The sequence below is a fragment of the Hyaena hyaena genome, unplaced genomic scaffold (genome assembly GCF_003009895.1).
Source record: "Hyaena hyaena isolate Hyena2069 unplaced genomic scaffold, ASM300989v1 scaffold_242, whole genome shotgun sequence".
Classification (NCBI taxonomy): domain Eukaryota; kingdom Metazoa; phylum Chordata; class Mammalia; order Carnivora; family Hyaenidae; genus Hyaena; species Hyaena hyaena.
The window spans coordinates 293,542-319,549 of NW_024080869.1; the positions used below are offsets into that span (position 1 = coordinate 293,542).

A 26,008-nucleotide genomic window follows, 5' to 3' on the forward strand; every position below is an offset into this window, starting at 1 on the left:
ATCAGAATCTTTGGAGGTGAAGTCCAGGTATCAGTATTATTATCCACACCCTCTACTCTCTCATTCTCCACTGATGGATTAAAGATGCAGCCTGAATTGAGACCACAGACAGTATGTTTATACGTCAGCCATAGAGAACTGTGGGTTCTGTCTATGTTGAGACTTGATTTTGAAATACCTATAAATGAGAAATACTGAAGAAATACTGAATTAATGAGGCATTGATATCAAATTATTCTGAAAATTTTATATCTCTTACTTATACAGATGACAGCTGACTTAAAAGACTGTATTCTTGATGACCTGTTACAGTGGACTTATAAATGCAGTGGTTTTCCTTGGATGGGTTCTAGAAAGTTTACATGATGAAACTGAGCTTTACTGGCCCAACTGGAATGGTCATTTATGCATACATGAATCTGTGTGTGTGTGTGTAAAAGAGATGCAGAAATAAAAAGGAATAATGAGCTCCTCTTAAGATAGCTCATGTTTTTCTTCCATCTCAGGAAGGTTTTCAATATTAACCCCTTTGGGACCAATTTTAATGGTTTAATTCCTGCTTAAGTATGTTTTGTTTCTCTGAAAATTATTTTCTCTAAAATTTCATAACCTTTTTGTGTATGTATGTATCCATTCCTTAGTGTGATCATTCAACATAGATTTTAAGTATTTTCAATAACAATTGCTGTCAAACTATAAGGAGACAAACCCTAAAGAATGACTATGGGCTCAGGGAAAAATTAAGAAATATATTTAAAAGACAGAGTTCAGGTAGAATGCTTTCATTGATTAAATTCAAATGTTTGATTTAAACTACTTTCTACTTTTATTTGCTTCTAACATTTACTAGACAGCTACTGTGCCAGGCCTGAGCAGTGTGTTCGGAGCACTAAGGAAGTAAAATTAAAGAGGGTAACAAAGCCCTTTTTCTCATGGAACATATATTTTGTGGAAAAAGAAAGATCATAAACATAAATTAGGAATTAATGATTTTATAATAAAAGTTAAGTTAACGTGAAAGAAAGTAATTGAGGCCTTTCTTTAGACTGGGTTGTTCACAAAGATTTACTAAGCAGGTATATTGATGCTAAATCTGAATGACAAGAAGGAGCCAGGCTAAAAGCCAGGGAAAGAGCATTACAGGCAGAACGACTAACTTAAGATAAAGAACCTGAGGTGGCTCTGAATCTGGCTTGTTGAAGGAGCAAAGACATTGGGCTAATGCGGGAGGGGTAAGTGGTACAGGTATTTTGAATACACAAAGCTTCAGGGGTGCCTGGATGGCTTAGTTGGTTAAGCATCTGGCACTCAGTTTTGGCTTAGGTCATGGTTGTGATCTCCAGTTTCATGAGTCGGAGCCCTACATCAGGCTCTGCACGGACCATGTACGTCCTGCTTGGGATACTCTCTCTCTCCCTCTCTCTCTCTGCCCATCCCATGCTCATGCTATCTCTCTCTCAAAATAAATACATAAAAAAAAACACAAAAAACCTGCTACTGTGAATTTCTCAAAAGGTCCCAAGCAATGATAACCCTGCTGGTGGTGGAACACATTTTGGCGGTGGTGATGTAAGTGAATTTCTATGTGTGAGTCTACAGTTAAACACATAGGAAAGAAGGAAGAGAGCAAAAATTTAGAGATGGAGGACATAAGACCAGAGAGTGGTCCCCACAAGCCAGGAAGTGCTTCCAGTAGATGGGAGTGTCAAATGAAGTTGTAAAGATAGCATGAGGACACATACATGCACCTGCACTGAGCATATAACAGCCCTTCGAAAACTTGGATAGCGTGAGTTCAATTCTAATATGCTCTGAGTTTCAAGCTTTATCATTCTTCTGCAGCCTTCGATCCACCCCCACCTAATGCCTGAAGACCTCACTGCCTATATTCATAAAAAAATTAGCAGGATCAGCTACTTTCTCCTTAAAACCCATACCCATCAATTTAAAAAACTTCTGTTTCCAACCTTTGCTCCTGAGGGAAAGTAAATATAGCCCTTCCTTATGGTTGTTAACTCAATTCCTCTATCATTTCACCATAAGATGTGCTCCCCATCAGATTATTTTTCCTCCAATACATCACTGATGTGTTAATGGTGAGCAGTGACCTTAGTTGGTCTTTTCTAATGGCTTATTCCTTTCTCATTTTACCTTTAAGGAAGTGACATGTAATGATGTTCTTCCCAATTAAACATAGGAAGTTTGCGATAGGGGTGGGCAAACATTCCTCTGAATTAAAAAAAAAAAACATTCAAAACAAACCCCTCCCCAGTGGCTGAGCACTGTGCAGGATGTGAGGCTAGAAAGGGTACTGACCTTCTTGTGACCCTGGGGAGCAGTAGCCTGAACGTGAACCAAAATCTTGAGATAAGAAAAGAGGAAAACGGGGAGAGATTTTTGCTTATAACATAATTGAGCTACTGAACTAAGTGATGGTGGAAGAGAAATTTTCCTAAAATATTGGAGAGAATTTCTGTTGCTTAAGCCTATCAAGTTAAGGATTTTTATTATGTACAGTTTATAGCAGCCTCACTGATGGACTCCACCATATCAGAATGTACTTTCTATTATAGTTGTTCAAGACAGACCAAAGTTTCTCAAACCCCTCTCCTTCGTTTTCCACCTTACTTCCCTCCCTCCATTCCTGAACTTCTCCTCCTTCCTCCCTCTCTTGCCCAATCTCTTCCTCCCTTTTTCTTTGTCTCCAAAACTATTTTAACTTCTCAATCTACCCCACATGGTACAGAACTTCTAACCTACAAAAGGCATTTGTAAATGATTATTGGTATTCACAGCAATTCTTCACTGGCCTGTTACTTCAATTCAGATTTCTGGCTGGTGCCCAGGCCTTAGTTTTATCTCTCCTTGACAATTCGGACAGGGATGATATTTGTGGCTAACTTATTCAATGCTGTACAGCCTGTCACTCTCATACCTGGTGTGGATCATTTTGGAGACATAAGATGCACATGTATACAAATGAATTAGCCACCTAAGTCCAGCTAAAAAGGAAATAAATGTTAATCAGAATAAATAACAAAAAGGCAAGCTAAATTTTCTCAGAACGTCATAGTCCGTTTACCATTTATTTGCTTTGTGAATTTTATCAATCTGGAACTTAGAAAATGTGTAGCTTTCAGAGGACTTCATCTTAGTTTTCATCTGTAATAGGTCATCAACATATACATGTGATAAAATATGTTACATTTTGTAGAACACAGGATATTTTCCTTAAGGGTAGATACTATAAGATTATTTCGATAAGTACTTCAATAAAGGTCATAATTGCTTTGCCATTCTAAAGACTTTCCCCATGGCTGACACTGAAATGGATTTCTGTGCAGGTTGTTTGGGTGGGTCATACAATGATGCCAGGGTTTCCTGCTTAGTTGAAATATGGCTTTGGTGGGATTCTGCCAATGGACTTCAGGTACCTTTATATGCTTGAGTGACTTTTTTCACCCCAAATCAGAAATAAAACTCTAATTCAGCAGAAAGGTTTATACAGTTTGGGTGGGGAAAGGATAACAAATAAGTAAAACATGGACCTTCTTGTGGTGAGTGTAAATAGGAAACATTGAGGTATTCTCAGAACTGAATCTGCAGATTGATATTTGTGCTGCTTAAGTGTGCGCCAAGCTGCACCTGGGGTTTCTGATTACTTGCTCTGCTTCTTGAAGACTCCATGGTTTGTATTTCAAAACAGCAAAGTTTTGATCCTGGCTCTTTCTATAAGCAGTTTGTACCAAAAGATCGGTGTCCAGATATCTCACATCTAAGAATTCCATAGCTCCACAAGAGAAGAAACCTCAGTCTTTAGAAGATGGGGTACATATCCTGCTATGCACACTAAGGCAGGCAGGCCACTACTGCCCCAGTGCACATGGCTGTGTTCTCTGTGACTAGAGAGGCAAAGGGAGATCTAGAAGGCAGATCCATAAAGTTCTGTGATCTTGTATGCACCCTGCATTGCCCCCCTGCCAACACTAACCCAAATGCAAAGAGTTAGTACTCAAGATAACAGGCTTCTGCTCTAATACCCATCTCAACCTGAGGAGTTAGCCTCTTCTATGGGAATTTGGTTCGATTTTGTCAGTTACCAATATATTGCCCTTGTGATTTGTAATCAGTACTTCTTGTATTTTTTTTAAATTTCTTTTTATTTCAATAGCTGTCATGAATATTTATAGAAAGTCCACAGTACTCACTTTCATATTTCAAGTTATATTCAAATTTATTCAAAGATAAAATCAACCAAGTATTACCGGAGAAGTCTACATAAATAATAGAACTGATGATTCAGACCTACAGTTCATAATTCTGTCCCCATATGATTTGCATAGGTTACAGAAATGTTTTTTCTTAACACAATCTTTCTGCTCCTCCTCTCCACTTTGACATATTAACTTTTGCATTTCTGGCAATTCTTTCTGTTGCAAAAGATAAAATTTCAGCCATTTCAACATTAAAAATAACCATAAATTATCTGATTTAATCAAAGTACCTGGAATCAGTGAAAACAGTTTTGTTTGGTTTCATGAAATAAAAACTGCCTTACTGTTCTTAGGATCATAGTGACATTTCCTCGGGCAATTTGGATGTGATTTGAAAATTACCAAAGTGGATTATACTATATGTATCAATCTGTTCTTATCATTGCAACTGAGACATTGAGATGAAAGTTGAACCTTATATTTTTCAATAGTTGAGGAACACCATGCCGGTTTTTACTAAACCTGATGAAAGAGAAAGTATGGTAAACTGGATGCATATAACAAACATGGGAGGTCGTAATGTTTCCAGGGTATGGCATCTTGCCATTGACCACAGCCTCTTGGAACAAGATAAAGTCACTGAAATAGTTAACAGATGTTAGCCATACTTGAAATATAAAAGTTCTATTGCTAAAAATTATGTAGGGTCAGATGGAGATTTGGCGCTTGGTCCATAATTTAACAGACTTGGCAAATGGCAAGTTGGGATCCAGAGGCATAACACATACTACTGAGGCCACACACTTTGCACACTACGCAGAAGCTCATAAACTACTGACAATATGTATACTGTGCTAAGCCAGCTTGATTAAGTATTAACACAGTATTTGATACTTAGGGAAACCTGAAGTCAATTTTCACATCTACTAAATTAAAAAGTTATTTCTATTAGAGCAAAAGAGTAGACTTTCCTCCAAGTTCAAAAGCAGGTCTACAAATCGTAGTATTTAGCTTCAGCTTGCAATTTACCAATGACTGGATATTGCTTTTCATGGATTTCATAATTTATTCCGGAATACACATTAAAATTACATCTTTTTTCCCCACTCTTGTCATTTACTTCACATTTCAGAACAACTTGACAGTAATGATTTTCAGATGAGTGTCTGTAGCTGAGATGGATCTTCTCAGACTTAAGTCACAAATTTATTCAAGTCAAGCATTGAAGGAGGCTTGTGCTACTTTAGAGTTTGTGGTTTTATTCACAGCTTTGCAAATAAAGTCACCAGCTTCCATCACTTTGTAAAGATTGACACCCTGATAAGGAAAAGAAGGGATACCAGGTGGGTTAGGGAGAAAGAAGAAAAAACATATTTAATTTTATTAGTAGTTATTTCACAATTTGAAATTACTAAACAAAATGTTGCTCATTGTTGATCTAAAGGCAACATGTGTCTTCATGAATCCTGCAGTCAGTGTTTTAGATTTTTCTGTTTTATTAAAGCATATCTTGAACCTGACCCTTCTGTAAAATCATAGGCTAGCCATACCTGAAGGAACTCAGTATAATTGAAGGTTGTACCTTAAACTCTAGGAAGGACAATAACAAAACTGTAAACAATGCTGAAGATACAGTGAAAGGCAATTAAAATTAGAATTGTTTGGAGGAGTTCATAGATAATGACTTAGGATAGAAAATCTTTTTACTGTGTAAAGAAATAAACTTGATAAACCTATAAGAGGCGGAGGAGGAAAAGTGAATGTATTATTTTAACCATATTCAAAAACACTATGGCATGATATTGAAGGAAGTAGCTGTAGGTCAAATAAAAGGAAGTAGTATTTAGTACACATCTGGAACTTGTTTGTGATGTTGTACTGGCTAAAAGCATAAACAGGATCAACAAAGGCTTAGATAAATCCATGAATGACAGATAGGCAGTTGGGTATGAAGGCCAAGTTCAGGGCATGCTCCTTTTCTCTTGGGCTTAGTATAGCAAGAGGTAACCATCAAGGTCTCCACCCAGCACTTGTGCTGTCACTAGGGGAGACAGAGCATTAGGTGGATTACCCAGAGGTTTGCCCTCAGGTAGCATTTCATAAACTCCTATGTCCTCCTTTAACATGGACTAGAAACTAAATGGACTTAAAATTAAATAGACTCAGGCTTCCGTGCTATTAATTCTTAATATTTATGTATAAGTCTGTCATTTTCTTAAAAGAGACAAATATAAATATTCACAGGCACAGGGCCTTTTCATAACAATGATCATAAGGAGATCATCATTTTAATACAACCAATTCACTCTAGAAACTTTTAGAGTAATGTTTCCTTTGTAGTTTACTTCTTTGTTTTTGGGGAATGATCAAGAGAAATGCTTTGTAAAGTGACACTTATAAATGATTCTCATATCATTTTGCTATTAAGTTGCTCTAGTGTACCAACATTGGCTTTGGTCTGAGTTAATTGTTTGGGTCCTGGGAATGGCTTTAGCTGGAATATGTTAGGCACATCTTAGTTGACATCCTAAATCCAGTGCTATTTAAGTTTTGTGAATAATTAGCTACATGTATCTTTCATTTTTGAGTTATACCCAGGAAGAAGTAATAGAAAGACCTTAGTCACCAGTGTTCTTTGCTTCCCAAGAATTCCATTGATAACAAGTATATACTGGAATTTGCTGACATTTTAACCAAAATTTTCATTTTGACCTTTCTCTATCATTTAACAGAGAACATTATGAAATAACATTGCATATTTAATATTGAGTCATTTGTCAGATGCTTAGATAAGTCTCATGTACTGTGATATGTTCTGGTGTTTTAAGAACCTCATGTAGAATAAAGTTTCTGTCCTTGGATTGTTTATAGTCAAGCAGGCAATATGGAGCCCTGTTGAGGGGGGGAGGGGTCCTGTATTATAATTAAAGACACTGACAGAGATATGCCCAGCTGATTATGAGAGCAGAGATGGGGTAGTCAACTCACTGAGGAAAAAGAAAGTAGTGAGGAGTGTGTCAGGAAAGGGTGTCAAGGAAAGGAAAATTCTGATGTGAGTGTTACCTGGGGAGTGTGAGTCTTTGAGAAGGAGGATGTATGGGGCACTGTAGGCAGAAGAACAGTACAAAACATCTGAAAAAAAAATGTCATGTTATATATGTAGAATGATGGGCAGAGATGACCTGGAAAGTTATGACTAGGCCCTAATGAGGTGACAGAACACAGCTTTGCTTTTCAGGAAATGAGAACCCACTGATGGGTGCTCAAGCAGAAACCAGGCATATTCACATTTGTATTTTGGATGAAATCCTCTGACGGCAGCATGATGAATTTCAAGGCAAGTCAAAAGGCTGCACACCAGTGTGGAGGATGAATACCCAGGAAAGAAATAAGGAATTGTGCTGATGTGCTAATAGCAAGAGTAACAAAGAACAACCAACTAAAATATCTTACAAGTCAGAATAGTGGCTCTTGGTAATTCGACATGGGAGCCATAGTGACACAGATCCTACAGAGGATCTTGGCTTATTAGCCGGGTAGCTGGTTTAATTGCAACTCCTACCCAGTGTAACAATCCTCTCCTTAAGTCGTGAATTCTTAGGAATGAAGCCAGGGCTTATTTGCATTTCAGCCCCCAACTTCTAGAACATGACCCAATACATCATAAGCATAAGCATCAACTAAGTTCACTTCAGTCTTCTAACTTATGGTCATACATTTCTACTAGAGAGGATTAAGGAATTTTGTAAATGAAATAATAGTTTCTCCTAACCAGGAGAGACAGGCAATAGCTTTTGATGTTTAGTCCCAAGTGATATCTGTCACCCAGTAAATGTTACTGAGCATATCTGTGTAAAGGAAACAGCTGTAATAATCATTCACTGGCTTCGGGGGGAGCTAGACACAGAAATAAGATCATTATACAACCTCAGAGTAGGTTCAGAGGTAGAAGCATACAGGTGGGCATGGAAACCCTAAGGGGAGGAATCCAGTGCTATGAACCTGAGGGTCAAGCAGGGAGCCACTGGAAGATTTTTTAATTCTTCCATTAAAAAAATAAATGTTTTATTTATTTCTGAGAGAGAGAGAAAGACAGCAGGAGCAGGGGAGGGTAAGAGAAAGAGGGAAACACAGAATCTGAAGCAGGCTCCAGGCTCCGAGCTAGCTGTCAGCACAGAGCCCGATGCGGGGCTTGAACCCACGAACCATGAGATCATGACCTGAGCCGAAGTCGGTCGCCCAACCGACTGAGCCACTCAGGTGCCCCGAAGATTTTTTGAAGATGGTGGCACCCCACTCTGCAGGTGAAATTGAGTATGGGGAGTAAGGCCATCTAAGTGGTGGTAGCAAGTGATACTGCAGGACCTTTCATGTAAGCAGTGTGAGGACAGAGAAAAGTTGAGAGAGCGGGGGGCAATTCCATTTTGTAATCCAGATGATGCTTTCTCATCTCAGAAAACATTTTTAACTTTTAATGATTTGTGAACTTTTTTCTTGCCTTTTATATTTTGTGTACCCCCGACAGACAGACAGACACACACACACACACACACACACACACACACCCGCCTTACAGACTCGTAAGTAATGTGAACAAGCATGTGGTGGGCCAACTGGGTGGCTCAATTGGCTAAGCGTCTGACTTCAGCTCAGGTCAAGGTCTCACTGCTTGTGAGTTTAAACCCCGTGTCAGTCTCTGTGCTGATAGCTCAGAGCCTAGAGTCTGCTTCAGATTTTTTGTCTCCAGAGCTCTCTGCCCCTTCCCCACTCACACTCTCTCAAAAATAAATGAACGTTAAAAAAAAAAAAAAAAAAAGAAAGAAACAAGCATGTAGCAAAACTAAGTGCTAATTTAGGTGGATGTTGTAGAGTATGTGACTTGTCAGGTACTTTTTTAGAGAGATTTTTCTTGAACAGTAACTCATGCACTAAGTAACATTAAGCTCTCCTTTTCCCTGACCATTTCAATAGTGCCCTGGGCTCTTTGCCAGAAGCTCCAGTTGTCACTGCAAGAAAATCAAGATCTCCATTCCCTCCTAGGAAAACATCCATCCAAAACAAAACTGCAAAAATTACAATCCTAACGGCAAAGACACAGGCTCTAACTCACAAAGTGTGTGAAATCAAATCAGACAATACATGAAAAAGTACTTTGGAGGTCATGGAGCATGATAAAAATGTGAAATGGTAGCATTATTGGTGATGGGGCCATAGCAATAAGTTACTTTATAAAGCCCCCTATAGGGTTTTTATTGTGCTGTCCCACTGTGCATTTTAGCAGATAGCAAACGTGTAGTAAAACTTTGACCTCAAAATTGCTTCCCAAGTCTGAGACACATTCCCATTTGTATCTGCAAGGCATACATGAATATTAAAATATGTCAAATCACTTACTGTGTTGAGCCCCAAGCCATTAAGCATATATATCAAATCCTCAGTGGCTACATTCCCAGAGGCACCTTTTGCATAAGGACAACCACCTAATCCGGATACTGCAGAGTCCACCACATTAATCCCCATCTGGAAAACAAACCAAAACACTCAGGGCTTGTCTATTTATGGCACACAAATTGTTGAATTTCTATTTAACCTGTTCCAAAGAGCAAATAAGCAAAATCTAAGCCCATTAGGCAAAGATAGTCACTTACTCACCTGCTGCTAGAACACTCCCTGGGGTGCTGATTTCTTTTCTATCTATTCTTTTCTATTTATCTGCTAGGCTAACAGAAACCTAAGGATCTCAAGAAGTAGAATAATCTTAGATCAAAATTAAAATGGTGTATTTGTTGATACCAGCACAACTGTAGAGGGTGAAACTTCAGGTAAGATGAATTCACTCCCAGGTTTAGGGATTCTCCAACCGATTCTCTAGCTCTATTCTAATGGTATTATGTAAACACGAAATATTTCCAACATCACAGCTCAAAGTCATGTGCCTTAGAAGACCAGTCACAGTGGCAGGGTCACTGTATTTGAAGTAGTATTTTTACGGGTTCAGTTCACCCATTCAATTCACTCAATCTTTATTGAGCCATCATTTTGTATACCCAAACTTGCTGCTTTGGGAGAAGTGAAGAGATACTTGTAAGGCAAGAAATCCACCACCAATACTAGCACCATCTCACAGTTATTGGGTCCTCATTAATTCCTGGATGTTATTCCTAACATCTTATGAGTATTAACTGCCAATCCTCACAAAACAAAAACAAACTCATGAGGCAGATATTCTTCTATCATCCTCAAATCACAGATGAAGAAACTCCAGTACAGCAGGATCATAGAATTTGCCCAAGGTCACCTCTGTCTCCAGAGAATTCACAATGAGATTTAAAGTACAAATTGGTACAGGTCTTATAGGTAGGGATATCAGAGGTAGACATGTGTGTGCTAGCGATATTCTGGAAAACACGATCACTGTGGGGTCTGAAAGGGGCCTTGGAGATCAGGGGATTGGAGAAGACTGAGAAGGTACGGAGGCATATCATGCTCCTGTAAAACAAGGTGACAATTGGATAATCAGATGCTACCAAGAGGCCTAATCTGATTCTTCATCTCCTGGGCATTAAAGAAAAAGTCACATGATCTCAGCTAAAATGAGAAGCACCTGAAATCAGAACTCTCAGGTGGCTGGCTGACTCAAGAATCTGAATTTTTCACAAGATCCCAGATTCTGCTCTTGGTGCTACTCTGGGGATCACACTTCATTTTTTTAAAAAAATCTTTTTTGATAAGCTTTCTATTGTTTTAGATATTCAGAAAACTTGTGAAGAACAGAGCATTCCCATATATTATGCACCTAATTTCCTGTATTACTACATTATCTTACATCACTATGGTAAATCTGTCATAGCTGATGAACAAATATTGGTATGTTATTAAAGTCCATGCATTATTCAGATTTCCTTAGTTTTTAACTTAATGGTCTTTTCTGTCTTTCCGTTTGGGTTTGTCTGATGTTTTCCTAATGGGGTTAGACTAAAATTCTGAAATATTTCAAGTAAGACAACAGAAGTGTAATGCCATTCTCAATACAATCAAAGGTACATGTTATTAACATGATTTATGACTGATATGCACCTTGATCACCTGGCTGAGGTAGTGTTTGTCAGCGTTCTGCACTAGGAAGCCCCCATTCCCCACTTTTCCAGATTATACTCTTTGGAGGAAGTCATTACATACAGCTTGTGGTTAAGAGGTAAAGAGTATCTACAGAAATTATTTGGAAATCGCCCATTTGGGAGACTTTTATATTCTCCTCTATTTATTCAAATGTTGTTGTTGTTGTTGTTTTTTAATCAGTAGGGACTCATGGTATTCTTTTCAGTTTGGTTTATAATCCAATATTACTTTCTATAATTTGTGGCTCAGGTTGTTTGAGATTTGGTTTCTACCTCCTGCATCCCTTTGTCATACCAAGGGGACTGTGCTTTGTGAATCACTTGTCTAGATATCCCCTTGAAAGTTAAGAGGATACCTACCAAGACCTACAGGTTTAAAAAAAAAAGTTTTTGGATGATAAACCAAAATGTATAAGAGTGGTCATCACTAGGTGGTGTAATTACAGGTCATTTAATTCTGTTTGTCTTTGTTTTGTAGTTTCTCCACAATGAACGCTAATTATATATAAAGAAAAAAAGGTCCGGGGGCTCTGTAAGCCTTAGCCTGTAGTAGAAATGAGAATGAACATAAATGAATCCAAGGTTCATTTCCTTGACTAAAATCATTATTTTACAACTAAGTGATTTTCCTAGCATGGGAGACTGCAGGGGTTAATATGCATACAAAATCTTTGAATACAGACATGATCTGAGTGAAAGGTTACCTAGAAAATGGTCTTTCCCTCTTTCCTAGTGTCAGAATAGCTGTAGACAAGGATTTTATATCAGTAAGCTCTATTCCCAAATTAATTGCATCAATCCTACACAATATGTGACTTTAAAGCAAAGTGGAAGAGATTGTTAAAGTATACATTACCTGTTAAAGAGAACATTAAGATATTACTGCCTTTTAAATTCTCTCCAAAATAAAAAATTGCACTACTACTTTAAAAGCACTTTTTATGCAGCATCTCCTACATTCTGTTCTCTATTAAATGTGCAGTTCTGCTCCCTAGAAATAAATCTTAATGGATAATGTTACCCATATACTAAGTTATGATTTTCTTTTTAAACAAGTTGCTTTGGAAACTTCTAGTCTTAGTCAACTATAAAAATTTGTCTTTACTATGTAACTTGTCTTTACATCTACTTCCCTATTCCATTAGAAATGATACATACTATCATGTAAACAAGTGCTTGACAGAGTAGGAAGAAAAATATTTATACTTCATTGATTCTTGATGGTGAAGAGAAGGACATTTTTATGCTTAATTATTAAAATCCTGATACTATAGTAAATGTCACTACTTTTACTATATTAGTATCATGTATTTGAAAGTAATAGGCTCTTAGATGATTTTATCATAAAGAGATTATCTGCATTAAAAGATTATTCTTAGAAATCCCTTTCCCAGGTCTCCAAACAGAAACCACTACTTTCCAGTTCCCTGAGGTGTGGGTGTGTGTGCACGTACATGTGCGTTCCCGGGGGGGTGCGCACGTGTGTGTGCATTCACACACATAAGCACAAGAGGTTTTCTTGCACCATCGAGGGATTCCGGCAAGATCGATCTCAAAACAAAGCATTTGGGTTTTGTTTTGGAGAAAAGTACATCTTCAGGTGAGTAGCCACAAGGTGGCAATGTAACTTCAAAATCCACCAAGTTAAAGTCAAGCATTTGCAACCCCACTGTGTCCCAGCCTCCCCAAATGACAAATATGTAAATAAATCACTTTACATTATATAAATAAATATTTTCTCTTCAAAAGAGAAACTTACACACTGTGGTTCAATATATTCAGTATATTTTTTTGTTAGTCTTCCTTTGAATGGAACAAATTTAGGAAGGAAATTCTATGTGCCAGGGACTTGGAATACACACAAAATCCTGTAGCTCCTGGGGTTTATCATTAGAAATTAAAATTACTATATATTTTGTCTCTGAGAAGTTATCAAACTAGAAACCATGTTTTTTAGAGCTAAGAGAACTAATTCTCCCTAAAATAAAACCTGGAACTCAAAGGGTTCAGGCGTGGTTGGCTTCCACATTTCTCCATGCTCATGGTTAAAGCTATTAATCCAGTGACCAGGAAATGATAAACTTGTTGAGTTCAGTTACATGTGCTCTGTCTGTTTGAGCTCTGCAGTTATGTGGTTGGACTTAAGGGCTGAGAAAAATGAATGAAGTAATAATGACCATGTTTTCTGGAAAATGGTAAATTGACTGTAGATCTACCGTGAGCACATCACTAGGTGCTACAATCTTAGGTGAGCTCTATGGAGTAGGACTCTTGTGTAGTGCTTAGATGCCCAAACCATGCTGATATGCTAACAAAAAGTACATCTTGACTTTTTCTTGGTGCTTTAAGAACTTATTTCCCAAACAAAACAGAAATACCTTAAGTGGAGTCAAATAATTTTGCAAAATTTACAATGTCCTATATTTTCATGATTTCAAAATATCTAATGGAATCTAAAATGTAGGTATTGAGGATACTAAAATCTTTACATACCAAAATTCTGTATGTTTCTTAAGTTTTGAAATGACATCTAATTTCTTTACCCTCTGAGATCAACTTCTTCTTAAAAAAATCTGTTCTGTTAGCTTTAATTTAAAATAAGATTATTTCTGATGGTGTGAGTTACTCATTTTTGGATTTAAGTTACTCATGATATAGTAATAAGAGATTTGAGAAAGGAAATGATTGTTGTCCAAAGGATTTTTTTTCCTATGAAGCTTGCCCAAGAAAATAGCCAGAAATATTAATATGGATTGATGTTCAAGAGTATGTATTCTTTGTAGCATGATTTGTAATAGGAGAAAAAAAGGCCATAAGTTAAATGTCCAATAATAGGGAAATAGTTAACAAATTAGGTAAGACGGACTAGTAGGAAACCATTAAGTATTTTCAATGATTATGTAATGGCATAGAAAAATAAGGATAAGAAATGGAAAGTTAGGAAGAAGATACTAACCACGCTTGGCCTCATTCATTGGTGTTTTTGACCCTCTATAGTAAGTAGGTAACACACATGTAATGTTTCCTGTTGTTTCACAGTCATCCCCTTCCTCTGCTAGAACAGCACCCAAAAATTATACTCAGCTTTCTCAGGCTCTATTTTTTTTTTTTTCCATTTCTGGATTTCAATCCAAATCCTAGAGACGATTCCTTTTGGCATCCTCTGCTTTGTTCTTGAGTGGATAGTGCTCCTATACTTCACTTCTACAGTGATCACCTGTTCTCTCTCAGATTGGCACAAAATAGTTAAGCCAGTTCCCCTCAAACTTAAATGAACAGAAGATGCCATTTACAATGTCTGACTAGATGGTATTATGCTAAGTGAAACAAATGGGACAAGGACAAATTTCACTTACAGGTAAAATCTTTAAAAAAAGAAATGAATAAAAACGTTTATGATGCCTGAGATACTGAGAGGGGGACTGAGCTTTTCCATTTCTAAATTGCAAATTATGCAGAAGCTGTTGCCTCCCAGAACATACTTGAGTGGAAAGAGATTCTGGTTCTTGTAGGAAAGAACCTTTTCTCAGTGTCATTATGTCCTAGTCTAATCACCATACTGGCTCCATCTTGTTTTGCTCAGTGTTGCTGAGAATGAGACCATCTGAATATCAGAATCACCTAAAATCCTAGTTAAAAAAGCAGATTTTTGATTTTTTTCTTGTAAGTATTTGCATTGTTTCATACTCCAAGATGGACTTTATAAATAATAAAGTTTTTAAAAAGCCTTGATTTACTTGTTCATCTGTGGAAGATAATGCTGGATCTTCACCATAAATCTGTTTCCTTTTCTGAAATTTAGCCAGGCGACCCTACCCAATGAACCTGTTATTCAGGTGTGGTTATGAAACTATAGGTTAGCCAGTGATGTTCAAGCAAAGTCATGCACCCCATTTATAGAATAAGTCTTTTAAGAGATTATGTCAACATGGGGCACCTGGGTGGCCCAGTCGGTTAAGCACGTGACTTCGACTCAAGTCATGATAATGTGGTTCGTGGGTTCAAGCCCCACATCAGGCTCTGTGCTGACAGCTAGCTCAGAGCCTGGAGCCTGCTTCAGATTCTGTATCTCCCTCTCTCTCTGACCCTCCCCTGCTTACGCTCATGCTCTCTCTGTCTCTCTCTCTCTCTGTCTCTCTCTCTCTCAGAAATAAATAAAACATTAAAAAATAAAAAAAAAAAAAAGAAATTATGTCAACAGTCGAATGCAGATGACAATGAGGTTTTAGGGGATGGTGAGCCAAAAAATGGGAGGATCCTGGGTCCTAAAATCACCATCTGGAGAAGAGATGCCCACTGAAAAAACATGCTCAGTGAGGAACAAATCTCCATATGTTTGAGTCACTATTCATTTTGAGGTGTGAAGTAATATCGGGACAGCCAATTAGAACTGATAGAACAACTGATGAGATAGATTCAAATCTACCATTTGCAGCTGTTGTTTTATTCCATCAGTTTTCTATTCTATCTATTCTTTTGTTAATGGAGCATTTCTGAATGATTTCATTTTCTCTCTTGTTTTGAGATGATTCCTCTTGGCATCATCTGCTTTTGCCTGTTCTTGAGTGGATGGTGCTCCTATATTGAGCATCTACAGTAACCTGTAGAGAAAGCACAGAAAACTTCCCTTTGTTTGTCAGTTTTCTAAATCCAGTACCTTTTCTCAGCTCTTATTTTCCTTAAGTAGAAAGCCTTCACTTCTGTGAAGCCTTAATTACAGTGGTGTAGAGTGAGAAGAGGATGGACAGAGGTACAGAGATGTGTTAAATCAACATAGACCCTGAAGTTTTCAGGAAAATAAATGATCAATAATCTACCTTTTTAAATTGTTTAGTGGTTACCCTATGGTTTACAGTATAAATCTTTACTAAGTACCTTCAAATATCTATGCCACAGATAATGAAAGACCTGATAATAGTAGGTTCTCCATTCTATCCAACCCCCCTTTCTGTTGTAGTTTCCCTACCTTTATTTTTATATACCCCTAATACATTTCCATACCCATAACATGTTGCTACTCTTTTTGTTTTAGGCAGTTATCTTTTAGAGCAATTAAAATAAGGAAAACAAATTCACTTTGATATACTCAGCTTTGAGTTCTCTGAAGAAACCTGAAAAGAATATAAGAGACTCACATCCCAGTATTCAGTTAACACTCACTGTTTGGAGGTAGATGAAGGAAGATGAATTATTGAAAGAGACAAGGAGTTCAGGAGGAGGCCCAATGTCACAAACAAGAGTGGGAAAAGTTTCTCTAAAAACTTACACCATTGTAATTAAGGCTTCACAGAAGTAGAAGGCTTTCTACTTAAGGAAAATAAGAGCTGAGAAAAGGTACTGGATTTAGAAAACTGACAAATTTTGAAATGGATTGTTGAAGCATAGACAGGACAGAGGAAAGCCGGCAATTACTTACGAAACAAATGGAGAGCATACAGCCTAGTACTGAAAAAATCAGTTTAAGGAGGCCTATAATTGAACCTGTTATGCCACTTGTTAACTGCGTGATGTTGATAATGTTATTTTGTTTCTCTGTCCCACCAACTGTAAAATGAATATATTGGTATTAAATCACTGGCTCGTTGAGTACTCCGTGGGATCTTCCATGGAACATGCTTATAGAGCTTGGCACATAACACTCTGCAAATGTTGGCTTTAACAAGCATAGGTCGGGGCGCCTGAGTGGCTCAGTCGGTTGGGCATCCGACTTCAGCTCTGGTCATGATCTCACGGATTGTCAGTTAGAGCCCCATGTCGGGCACTGTGCTGACAGCTCAGAGCCTAGAGCCTGCTTCCAATTCTGTGTCTCCCTCTCTCTTCTCTCTCTGCTCCTTCCACACTCACCCTCTATCTCTCTCTCTCTCTCCTTCAAAAAGAAATAAACATTTAAAAAAAATTAAAAATAAAAAAATAAGCATAGGTCCAGAACAAAGAGACAGAGGACATGTGGTCTTAAAGAAGAAAATTAGGGCATAATTGGGGGCATGTTAATGGAGAGATATGGGGACTATCTGAGACCTATCACTTGGAAGCATTCAGAGACAAACTAAATGAAGTAAAGAATGATACCAGGGCACCTGAGTGGTTCAGTGGGTTGAGCATTCTTTAACTTAGGCTCAGGTCATGATCTCACACTTCATGGGTTTGAGCCCAGTGTTGGGCTCCACACTGCCAGTGCAGAGCCTGCCTGCTTGGGATTATCTCTCCTGCTCCCATCTCCCTCTGTCCCTCTGCCACTTGCATTCTCTCTCAAAATAAATAAATAAACTTTTAAAAAAATGATCCCATACATAGAAAATTCACAGAGAAAAACACTTAGGGGGTGTGGATGAGTTTGGGATTAGGGCAGAAACATGGAGTTGAGCTAGAAATTAGTGGAGAAAACTGTCCTTTGAAGTAGAGGGAGGAGAGGATGGACAGAGGTACAGAGATGTGTTAAAGCAAAATGGACCCCAAAGTTTTCAGGAAAATAAATGATCAATAATCTCAGAAACACAGTGGTTGAGTTCATCTGCTGAGATTTTAGAATCAAGTTATGCCATTTCTGGCTCCCTGACACTAGCTACTTTGAGACCCAGCCCTACCCTGTTCTTACCACACTTTTTTATTAAATTTTTTAAATGTTTTGTTTATTTCTGAAAGAGAGAGAGACAGCGTGAGAAGGGGAGGGTCAGAGAGAGAGGGAGACACAGGATCTACAGGAGCTGTCAGCACAGAGTCTGACGTTGGGCTCAAACCCATGAACCATGAGATGATGACCTAAGCCGAAGTCGGACGCTTAACCCACTGAACCACCCAGGCGCCCCCTTACTACACTCTTTGATGTGGACACAAAGACGTAGATAGATAATGAGGTAGAAAAGGGGGTAGATCAAGAAATAACACTGGAAACAATAAAAATTGTATCCGTACACATGGAAGTAACTATTTTTCATAAGACTACAAATTCAAGAGTTTTACAACTAGACAATTTAGTCTATTTCCCTTATGAATGATTAATTTATTTGAAGGGAATTAAGCACCTGAGTTCTTCGTGGGGTTACCAAAGTCACAGAGGTCTTTAGTTCTAGAGGTGGACCTGGATTCTAGAGGTGGATCATGTTTCTGGGATTTCACTGGTCAGAGGTAAATAAGTTCTAGTTCCAAATGGATGTCAGTGGGAGGACTATCTAATGGTATAAATATGCAACTAAATATTAAGTTTTTAAAAAGTTAAAACAAACAAAAAAGAATGAAAGCACAGTGATGCTGACAAGAATTAAGTGTCAGTGTTATCAATACTCATAAACCAAGGAGGGCTTGGGATAGTAGGAGGGCCAAATTTTGGGGGCAGTGGGGAGTCTAAACAGCAAGTTATATATATTAACTGTATGAGGCCAAGAACATTCTTCTATCTCACTTCATTGTAGGCTCAGTATATGGCATAGCTCTTAGAACATAATAAGTTACTACTCAAATATTTTTGAAAGAATTGGACAAATAAGATATCTAAAACAATAATACATGCAATAGCAAGACCCAGGTGTAAGTATAACTACACATGATAATAAATGAACTTGATACAATTCAATTGGAAACACAGAACTACATAAGGACGATACTACAATAAATGAAACGGTTCAGTGTTTCACTACCTATGTTGTTTGCTCCCTAAACCTCCTTGGAACTGTCTTCTCATAAAGATGGGACCTGTTTGTTTGTTCTGTGACTCCTTATTAATCCTCAGTGCAGTTAATGCACGTCAGTTGAGCCAGTCACAATCTCCTTCCCCAGAATTTAGAAGAGACACAAAGATAAAATTCACCCTCCTAAAAGGTCAGATGTACAGCATATGAACTATGGACAAGCAACTTTTTCCATGAGCAATGGAAAGCAGAGAAATTCAGTCTGTAGTAAGAGGGAAAAGGAAGCATCATTGAATGAGAAATGTCACCTGAACTCCAGACAGCTTCTCAGTCTTTCTGAGGTCGTTTCACTTCCTCCCTACCTGTTTTTGAAATAACAATTAATTAGGGCTACGCCAAGTGTTTTCAACCACATAATAATCCTAGGAAGTAGGTACTGTCATCATTTTATATATGAGAAACTGAGCCACAGAACATCTAATATGACCATGCATAGTGTTGCATATTTGATAAGTGATGTAAATTCAGATGCAGGATCAGGTGAAAAAGCCTCCAAATCTCTGCTCTTGTGTGTGTACTTCTTTAGGAGGTTTCCATGAGACATCCCTGTATCCTCATAACAAAGTGTCCTTTTTGCTTAAGGTAGTTTGAGTTGGCTACTGTTGCTTGGAAACAAAGAGTAGTAACTAACACATCATTAAGTTAATAACCTGGCAGAGAAGATATTCACAAAAACAAAGAACTGTAATACAAAGTATAGTGTGGTAGTTATTATGAGAATTACAAACAGAGCTATTCAGGAACACTAGTGAGACGGTTTCTATATTTTGTAGGGGAGCAAGGAAGGAGGGGCAGGGTGAAAAGTTTGATGAATAGTTTGGCTCTGCTTTGGGCCCTGAAGGATGTTGACAAGTGGGGGATGGTGAGGGAAAAGATATTCTGCAGAGAGGGAACAGCTTGAGAAAAGGCTCATATGATGAACAGGCCAAGGACGTACTGAGAATACTTTACTGAGACTTGTATTGTAGGGGCTGTTGAGGTGTGGAAGGAGTGCAATTCCAGATTATGATAGGTCCTGAATCCCTTTCTCTGGGGTATGAGCTTTATTCTCTACAAAATAAAGAACTACTTAAGGTTCATGAATAATCATGGCATCAGCAGCATTTGTTTTACTCAAATTTAGTTATCAGGGGAGCAATAATTGAGATGGATAGAGGTTGAGAAATATGTAAGCAGAAGTACTTGTTAGAATTAGGGCAATGCATGAAGTCAACGGTGATGCGTATTTAAAATGAAGCAGAAGGGAGGGCACTTTGGGGATAAGCACTGAGTGTTATGTAGAAACTAATTTGACAATAAACTATTTGTAAAAAAAATAAATAAATAAAATGAAGCAGAAGGGGAAAAATACTTTTGTCAAGGAATAAATTTGAGATTTATGAGGTAAAATAGTGTCTCAATGAATGAATAATAATGGAAGAAAGAGGTGTCATTGACAAAAGCACTGATTGCTAGCTTAACAGCTAATAGGAGGATGATCCATTAGCTGGAATGGGATATGAAATCAACTCTAGTACAAAGCAGAAGTTGCTTTCTTGAAAATAATTATAGATATTTACAACAAAACTGGATATTTAACATGTCATTTCTTAAAGCATCCCTTTAAGATGCTTGTTCAAAACTAGCATTAGTTCTTTTTCTTCATCTTTGATTGTATGCCTATTTCTTCTTGCTCACTTACATCCTGGGTGATCCATGGCTTTGGTAATGTTCAAATTAATGGTTAAGCATTCTTATAACCCAAAGAATTGGCCTCTCTTGGGCAGTGAAACAATTAAAAAAGATATGGCAATGTGCTTTCTGGCTTGAAGACTCCTCCCTGTTGAGTACCAGGGGTGTGGTTGGGGTAATCGGTGATAGAAATTTCAGATAGGTTAAGGGAAGGCCTAGAATACATGGGACTGGTCCTGCTTCTAAAGGTGTATGCTGGAGAGTGTATAAGACTCAAAAGCTCTCATCCAGCTGGCTGAGATGCCAGCTCAGCAAAGGCAAAGTGGGGAGCCTGGCAAGCCAGACCCAAGGAAGCCTCAAAAACATTAGAGCACTGAAACCTGGCACAGAAAGCATACAACAGTTTTTCATATTCCTCACCGGAGCTAAGAGAGCACAGGCAAACATGAGAGAACTAGGATCATGCCCAGGAAGGAGCAGAGCATGAGCCAAATTCCATATGCCATGATTAGGGTACCATCATCACAAGGGACAACACTGAATAGGCTGGCGAGGTACATCAGGGAAGACAAGGGAGGACCGAGAATGCCATCAAACTAGGTAACTCCTGCCTAATGGTAGATAGATACTCAAACTTCCTTCAAGTTGGCAAGCTCATAGGAACAAGAGGCAAAGAAGGGCAGGGAAATTTGAGGCATTGAGTTTTAAATGGAAATAACTCAGCTGATTTGAATTCAGCCATTTATTAGATGATATTTGGAGCATTTAAACTCGAGGGTTCATTAAACTGAACATTGTCATTATTTACATAGAAAGTTTAAAACATTTCACAATATTACATCACTATATGATTACCACTCACATCCTTATTGTTCATTTCAAATAGTGCAAGATCATTCCGATTTCTAAATGACTTACCAAAAAAAACTTGCTTACCCCAGAGACACCATTGATCAGAATATCTCACAAGATATTTATGGTCATAAAAAATGGTGTTGATTTTTCTAAGCAGTGAGTATAACTTGAAAAGAGAAAAAGCTGAATATACCTGAAATCAAAATGGATTTTCCTCCAGTTGAAGCCAGTCACTCAAAGAAGGTAGGAAAACAAAAGTAAGTATAATTACACTTAAATATATAGCAAGTGAAGCAGGTTTGGAGCAAACCAAACCTATCTGGAAAATATGGTATGATCATTGGTTGTGAGGCTATTGTGAGTATCCTGAATAAGACTCAGAGGTAGATAATAGTTGTAGTTAGATAGTTCAGATCATTATGTGGTCAGAAAAGTAGACATATTCTGTATGACTCCAGAGGAAAATGGGCAGAGGTAGATTTTGCTTGGTTATGAGAGATAACTATAGCCATTTGATGCTGCCTAAACTTAAATGGTTAATTCTTAAAATAATTATCTCCCTGCCACTGAAACTATTAAAAGACAGTCTAAAGATTGTGGAAAGAATCCCTTCTCCAGTGAATGAAACTCTTGGCTTTGATGTCCTCTAGGATTTATCCAATCCTAAGGCTTTCTATAAATGCATGTTTAACTTAGCTTGCTCAGTACCATCTAATTTTGTCATAATGTTATAAATGTAGACCGCATTAAAATATTAGGTGCTTCTGCTATAGTGATTTGAGGTAACACATTCCTGTGGTAGGTCCATTCCTTGCCATCTGAACATGACAGGCAAATTCTAAGCAAAGACACAGTGGTTTCTTGGGATGGTCACATACAATAATCTTCTAGATGGCATACAACTGTGTGTCCAGTGTTAATAGCCAAGAAAAAGACTTATAAAACCGTTTAAGAAAAATAACTTGAAGATTCTCCTAAAGCGCATCAAACCCATACCTAGTTGGTATATGCAGCAAGACTGCCAAATACCACCACAATTACAAAAGATTCCATAAGACTTGTAACATATTTTAGGATTTGTCTTAATGTTAATACTTCTGAGCACCTAAGATTCAATGCCACCCTTAGTCAAGAGTTAAAATAGAGAAGCAGATAGGAATTTAGGTATGAGTCCAAGTACTATTCCCTCACTTGGCTAGATAACATTCAAAGAAAAATCACCTATGAGATAAGTAGGAAAATACAATATTAACCATGGAAAAAACAGATTGATATGGCCAAATATCCTGTTTGGGCAAGAATAAAGTTAGACTCTTCAGCTTTTACAACAGAACAAGAAAACTCTCATCTGCGTCTCTAATTTCCAAAGTGTGTAGCTCAGTGATAGTCAAGTGCTGCTTGCTCTTAGATGTGTGGCGTGTCTGCCCCTTTTTGTTTCCCCCCTCCTTTTTTAAAGCTTGTTTATTTATTGATTGATTTAGAGAGAGAGAGAAAGAGAGAGAAAGAGAGAATGAATGAACATGCACACAAGCAGGGGAAGGACAGAGAAAGAGAGAATCCCAAGCAGACTCCACACTGGCAGCACAGAGCCTCATGTGGAGCTTGATGTCATGAACTGTGAGATCATAACCTGAACTGAAATCAGGAGTTGGGGGCTCAACCAACTGAGCCACACAGGCTCCCCACCCTTTTTGGTTTCTTAACACAGGACTGAACTGTGCAGCCTGCATTCCCCCACCTCCCATGTCAGCTATATTCCACCTGGTTTAGCCCACAGAAGGCTCTGATGGAGGAGTAAGCAAGAATATTTCTCTCTCTGTTTCAGGTGGCATTTCTAGCATAGCCTGTTTCCTCAGTGACTCTAAATGTTGACCATGGACAGGCCCATCATGGTTCCAACTCCCTGCCGGTGACTCTGGACGGGGTACTCCTGTAATAATGTCTTTGTCCAGTGCAGGGGCCTCACTGATGTTGCAGGGTAGTTTCCTGCTGTTACTAATCTCAGGAGTGCCTCCTTAAAAGTGAGAGCACCAGGGTGTAAGATACAAGGAGGCACTGTCAGGGTGGACAAAGTACAGTTATCACCTGAGAGTGAGTGCACCCTCGGCACGGGGATACCCTACCCTAAACCAGACCGTGCTCATCTTTGGGTTGCTTTGCTGTCTAATGTTTAGTTTTATGGTTCTCCTTTCACCTGTACACAATTTCCTGGATTCAGTTGCTTACATGGCTCCTGCTTTCCGGCTGGAGCCTGAGAGACCCAAGCATCCTTTTCATGGAGTTCAATCTGAATTTGCTTCCATCTAGCTCTTGTCAAAGGCAGGTTGAGAAAATACTGAAGACCTTTTAAGAATTATCAGCCCCCGCTCTTCTAAGTATTTGAATGCTAGCCTTACATCAATTTAGTTTATCAGAAAGACATATACTATGATCTTATCAGCTCAGACTCCCGCAGAGATAGCTTCCCTGAAACCCATGTTAAGGTTATTTTCTTGCATTTACTGACTGTCCTTATAAAACACTAAAAAATTAGCCTTGTAATGGAAAAGTTTTCCCCACATATATCTTAAAACCTTCTGCTGAAGATATCATTCACTAATTTCACCAATTTTATCCTGTATTAATCAGGATGACTAGGCTGAATTACTTAAGAGAAAAAAAAGTAGGGGAAATATGCTGGTTCACTTGAGTGGACTGGGAGAGTTTGGAGCTAATCTTAGGAAAGACTGGAACTTTTCTGTTTCTTTCTCGTCATCTCTTTCCCTCTCTCCCTTCCTTTATCTCCCCCCCCCCCAATCATTTCTTTCCTGTGTTGGCTTTATTTTGTTCATGTCTATTATGCCAAAGGTCACAGAATTTTATGTAAGTAAAGTGAGCGCTTTTTCATGAGCTCCAGCCAGGAAACTATTGGGAAAGGGATATTTATTGAGTCCCCTAGAATCGTACATCCATTTCTGAACCAGTTATTGAAGTGAATGCACTAGAGTACAAGGATTTCTTGCAGGAGCGCCATGAGTGTACCCAATCCTATACTCTGCCCTCACAAGAAGTACATGGTCAGACTGTTAGAGAAATGGTTTCTTAGAAGAAGGAAGGTGTTATTTACACAGACCAAACAAGAACTCTTCACTAAATTGCTTTTGTAGAAGCCATTCACTATATTCCACTTAAGTGTCAATACCATAACAAGATGTGTGTAACTCTTTATGTCTTTGTTTTTAGAAAACTTGCAAGATCACTTAACGCTCAGTAGTGGCAAGTTTTCATCCTATCATCGAACAAACATTTGTTGACTTCCTACATTGTTCTGGGTATCAGCTATAGAGTTGTGAAAAATAACATGTACATCATTTACAAAATGTATATTTTTATCAAGCCACCTTTCTGATGGAGGAGAAAACACTTAACATAGCTAAACAACAAGATAAGAACGCAGGAAACAATTTACAGGGGAGAGATGCCAAAGTACACCATTCTTCTTTCAAGAAACATTGCTTGAGACAAGAGTATTTGAGCTGAGACCTGGATGAAGTAGGAAAATGATCTTAAGAACTTATATGAAATAATTGCCTTTAAGGCAAAATGAACAAGGTCAGAACAAAAGGCTTGAAAGGGGATGATGCTCAGTGTGTTGAGAGCAGTGAGCAGACCACAGTAACCCAGTAGTAGGAACCAGAGAGACAGTGTTAGATGATAACACCAGACACATAGCAGGGCCAGATCTGTGGAAAAGTATACTTTAATAAGGTCCATATCATTAGTGTAGCAGAAGGGAGTCTCAGCATTTTTTCAATGGTAAGAATAGAATGGAAAACGACTTGGGGCATTTTACTTTTTTCCATATCACAAAAAATTTTGCCATGTGATAGGCCACGATGTTTTGGATTAGTAAACTACAGTAGACTAGCAAGGATGTTACAGGCCAAAGCTCATGAAGCTATTAACAAATTAACTGAAGTCATGTTTGTGCTTTCCTGTTAAATAAAACATGTTTGCTTGAACAAAAGTCTCCTGTAATTGACTACAGGAGATTTAGTTTCTTACTTGGATGATACAACATGAATTTCATAAATATCTATTAGTTGAAATAGTTCTGATTTCACAAGGAGACCTCTTCAGTCAAAACTACTATGAAATGATAGCTCTTGTGAACATATTCAGCACTGTCAATCAACCAATACTTACCAATTATACTCTTACAAAAGCTTGGCATATTAGCATATTTAAGATACAGTTCTTGATAGAAAAAAAAACTTAAAACCTAGTAGAAAAGATATGGTGTATATGTGGATACATAGAAGGAAGACTGTGAGAACTACTAATTCATCCAATTAGGAAAATATTATAAGAGTCCAAGGGGGAAGGAAATTATTTCAGGCCGTGTTAATTAGAGCAGGTTGCATGGAGGAAATGACATCTGAATCTGGCCTTGAAGAGTAGGATGATTTTATAGAGTATGGCACTT

At 38.1% G+C, this 26,008-nt stretch overlaps 1 protein-coding gene and 1 long non-coding RNA gene across 3 annotated transcripts in view; one reads left to right on the plus strand and one right to left on the minus strand.

The window, feature by feature from the left end:
• The window catches only part of LOC120239802, a 153,064-nt gene that overhangs the window by 10,172 nt on the left and 116,884 nt on the right, over nt 1–26,008 (plus strand). The window lies entirely within an intron of this gene.
• The window catches only part of HMGCLL1 (3-hydroxymethyl-3-methylglutaryl-CoA lyase like 1), a 184,952-nt gene continuing 163,145 nt past the window's right edge, over nt 4,202–26,008 (minus strand). The window contains exons 8-9 of one of the 2 annotated variants that reach the window (XM_039244304.1): nt 9,609–9,734; nt 4,202–5,531 (exon numbers count right to left, since the gene is read on the minus strand). In XM_039244304.1, coding sequence (XP_039100235.1) covers nt 5,430–5,531; nt 9,609–9,734 — 228 coding nt within the window. In that variant the 3' untranslated portion in view covers nt 4,202–5,429. The remainder of the gene's footprint in view (nt 5,532–9,608; nt 9,735–26,008) is intronic. The other variant, XM_039244305.1, reaches the window with a different exon arrangement.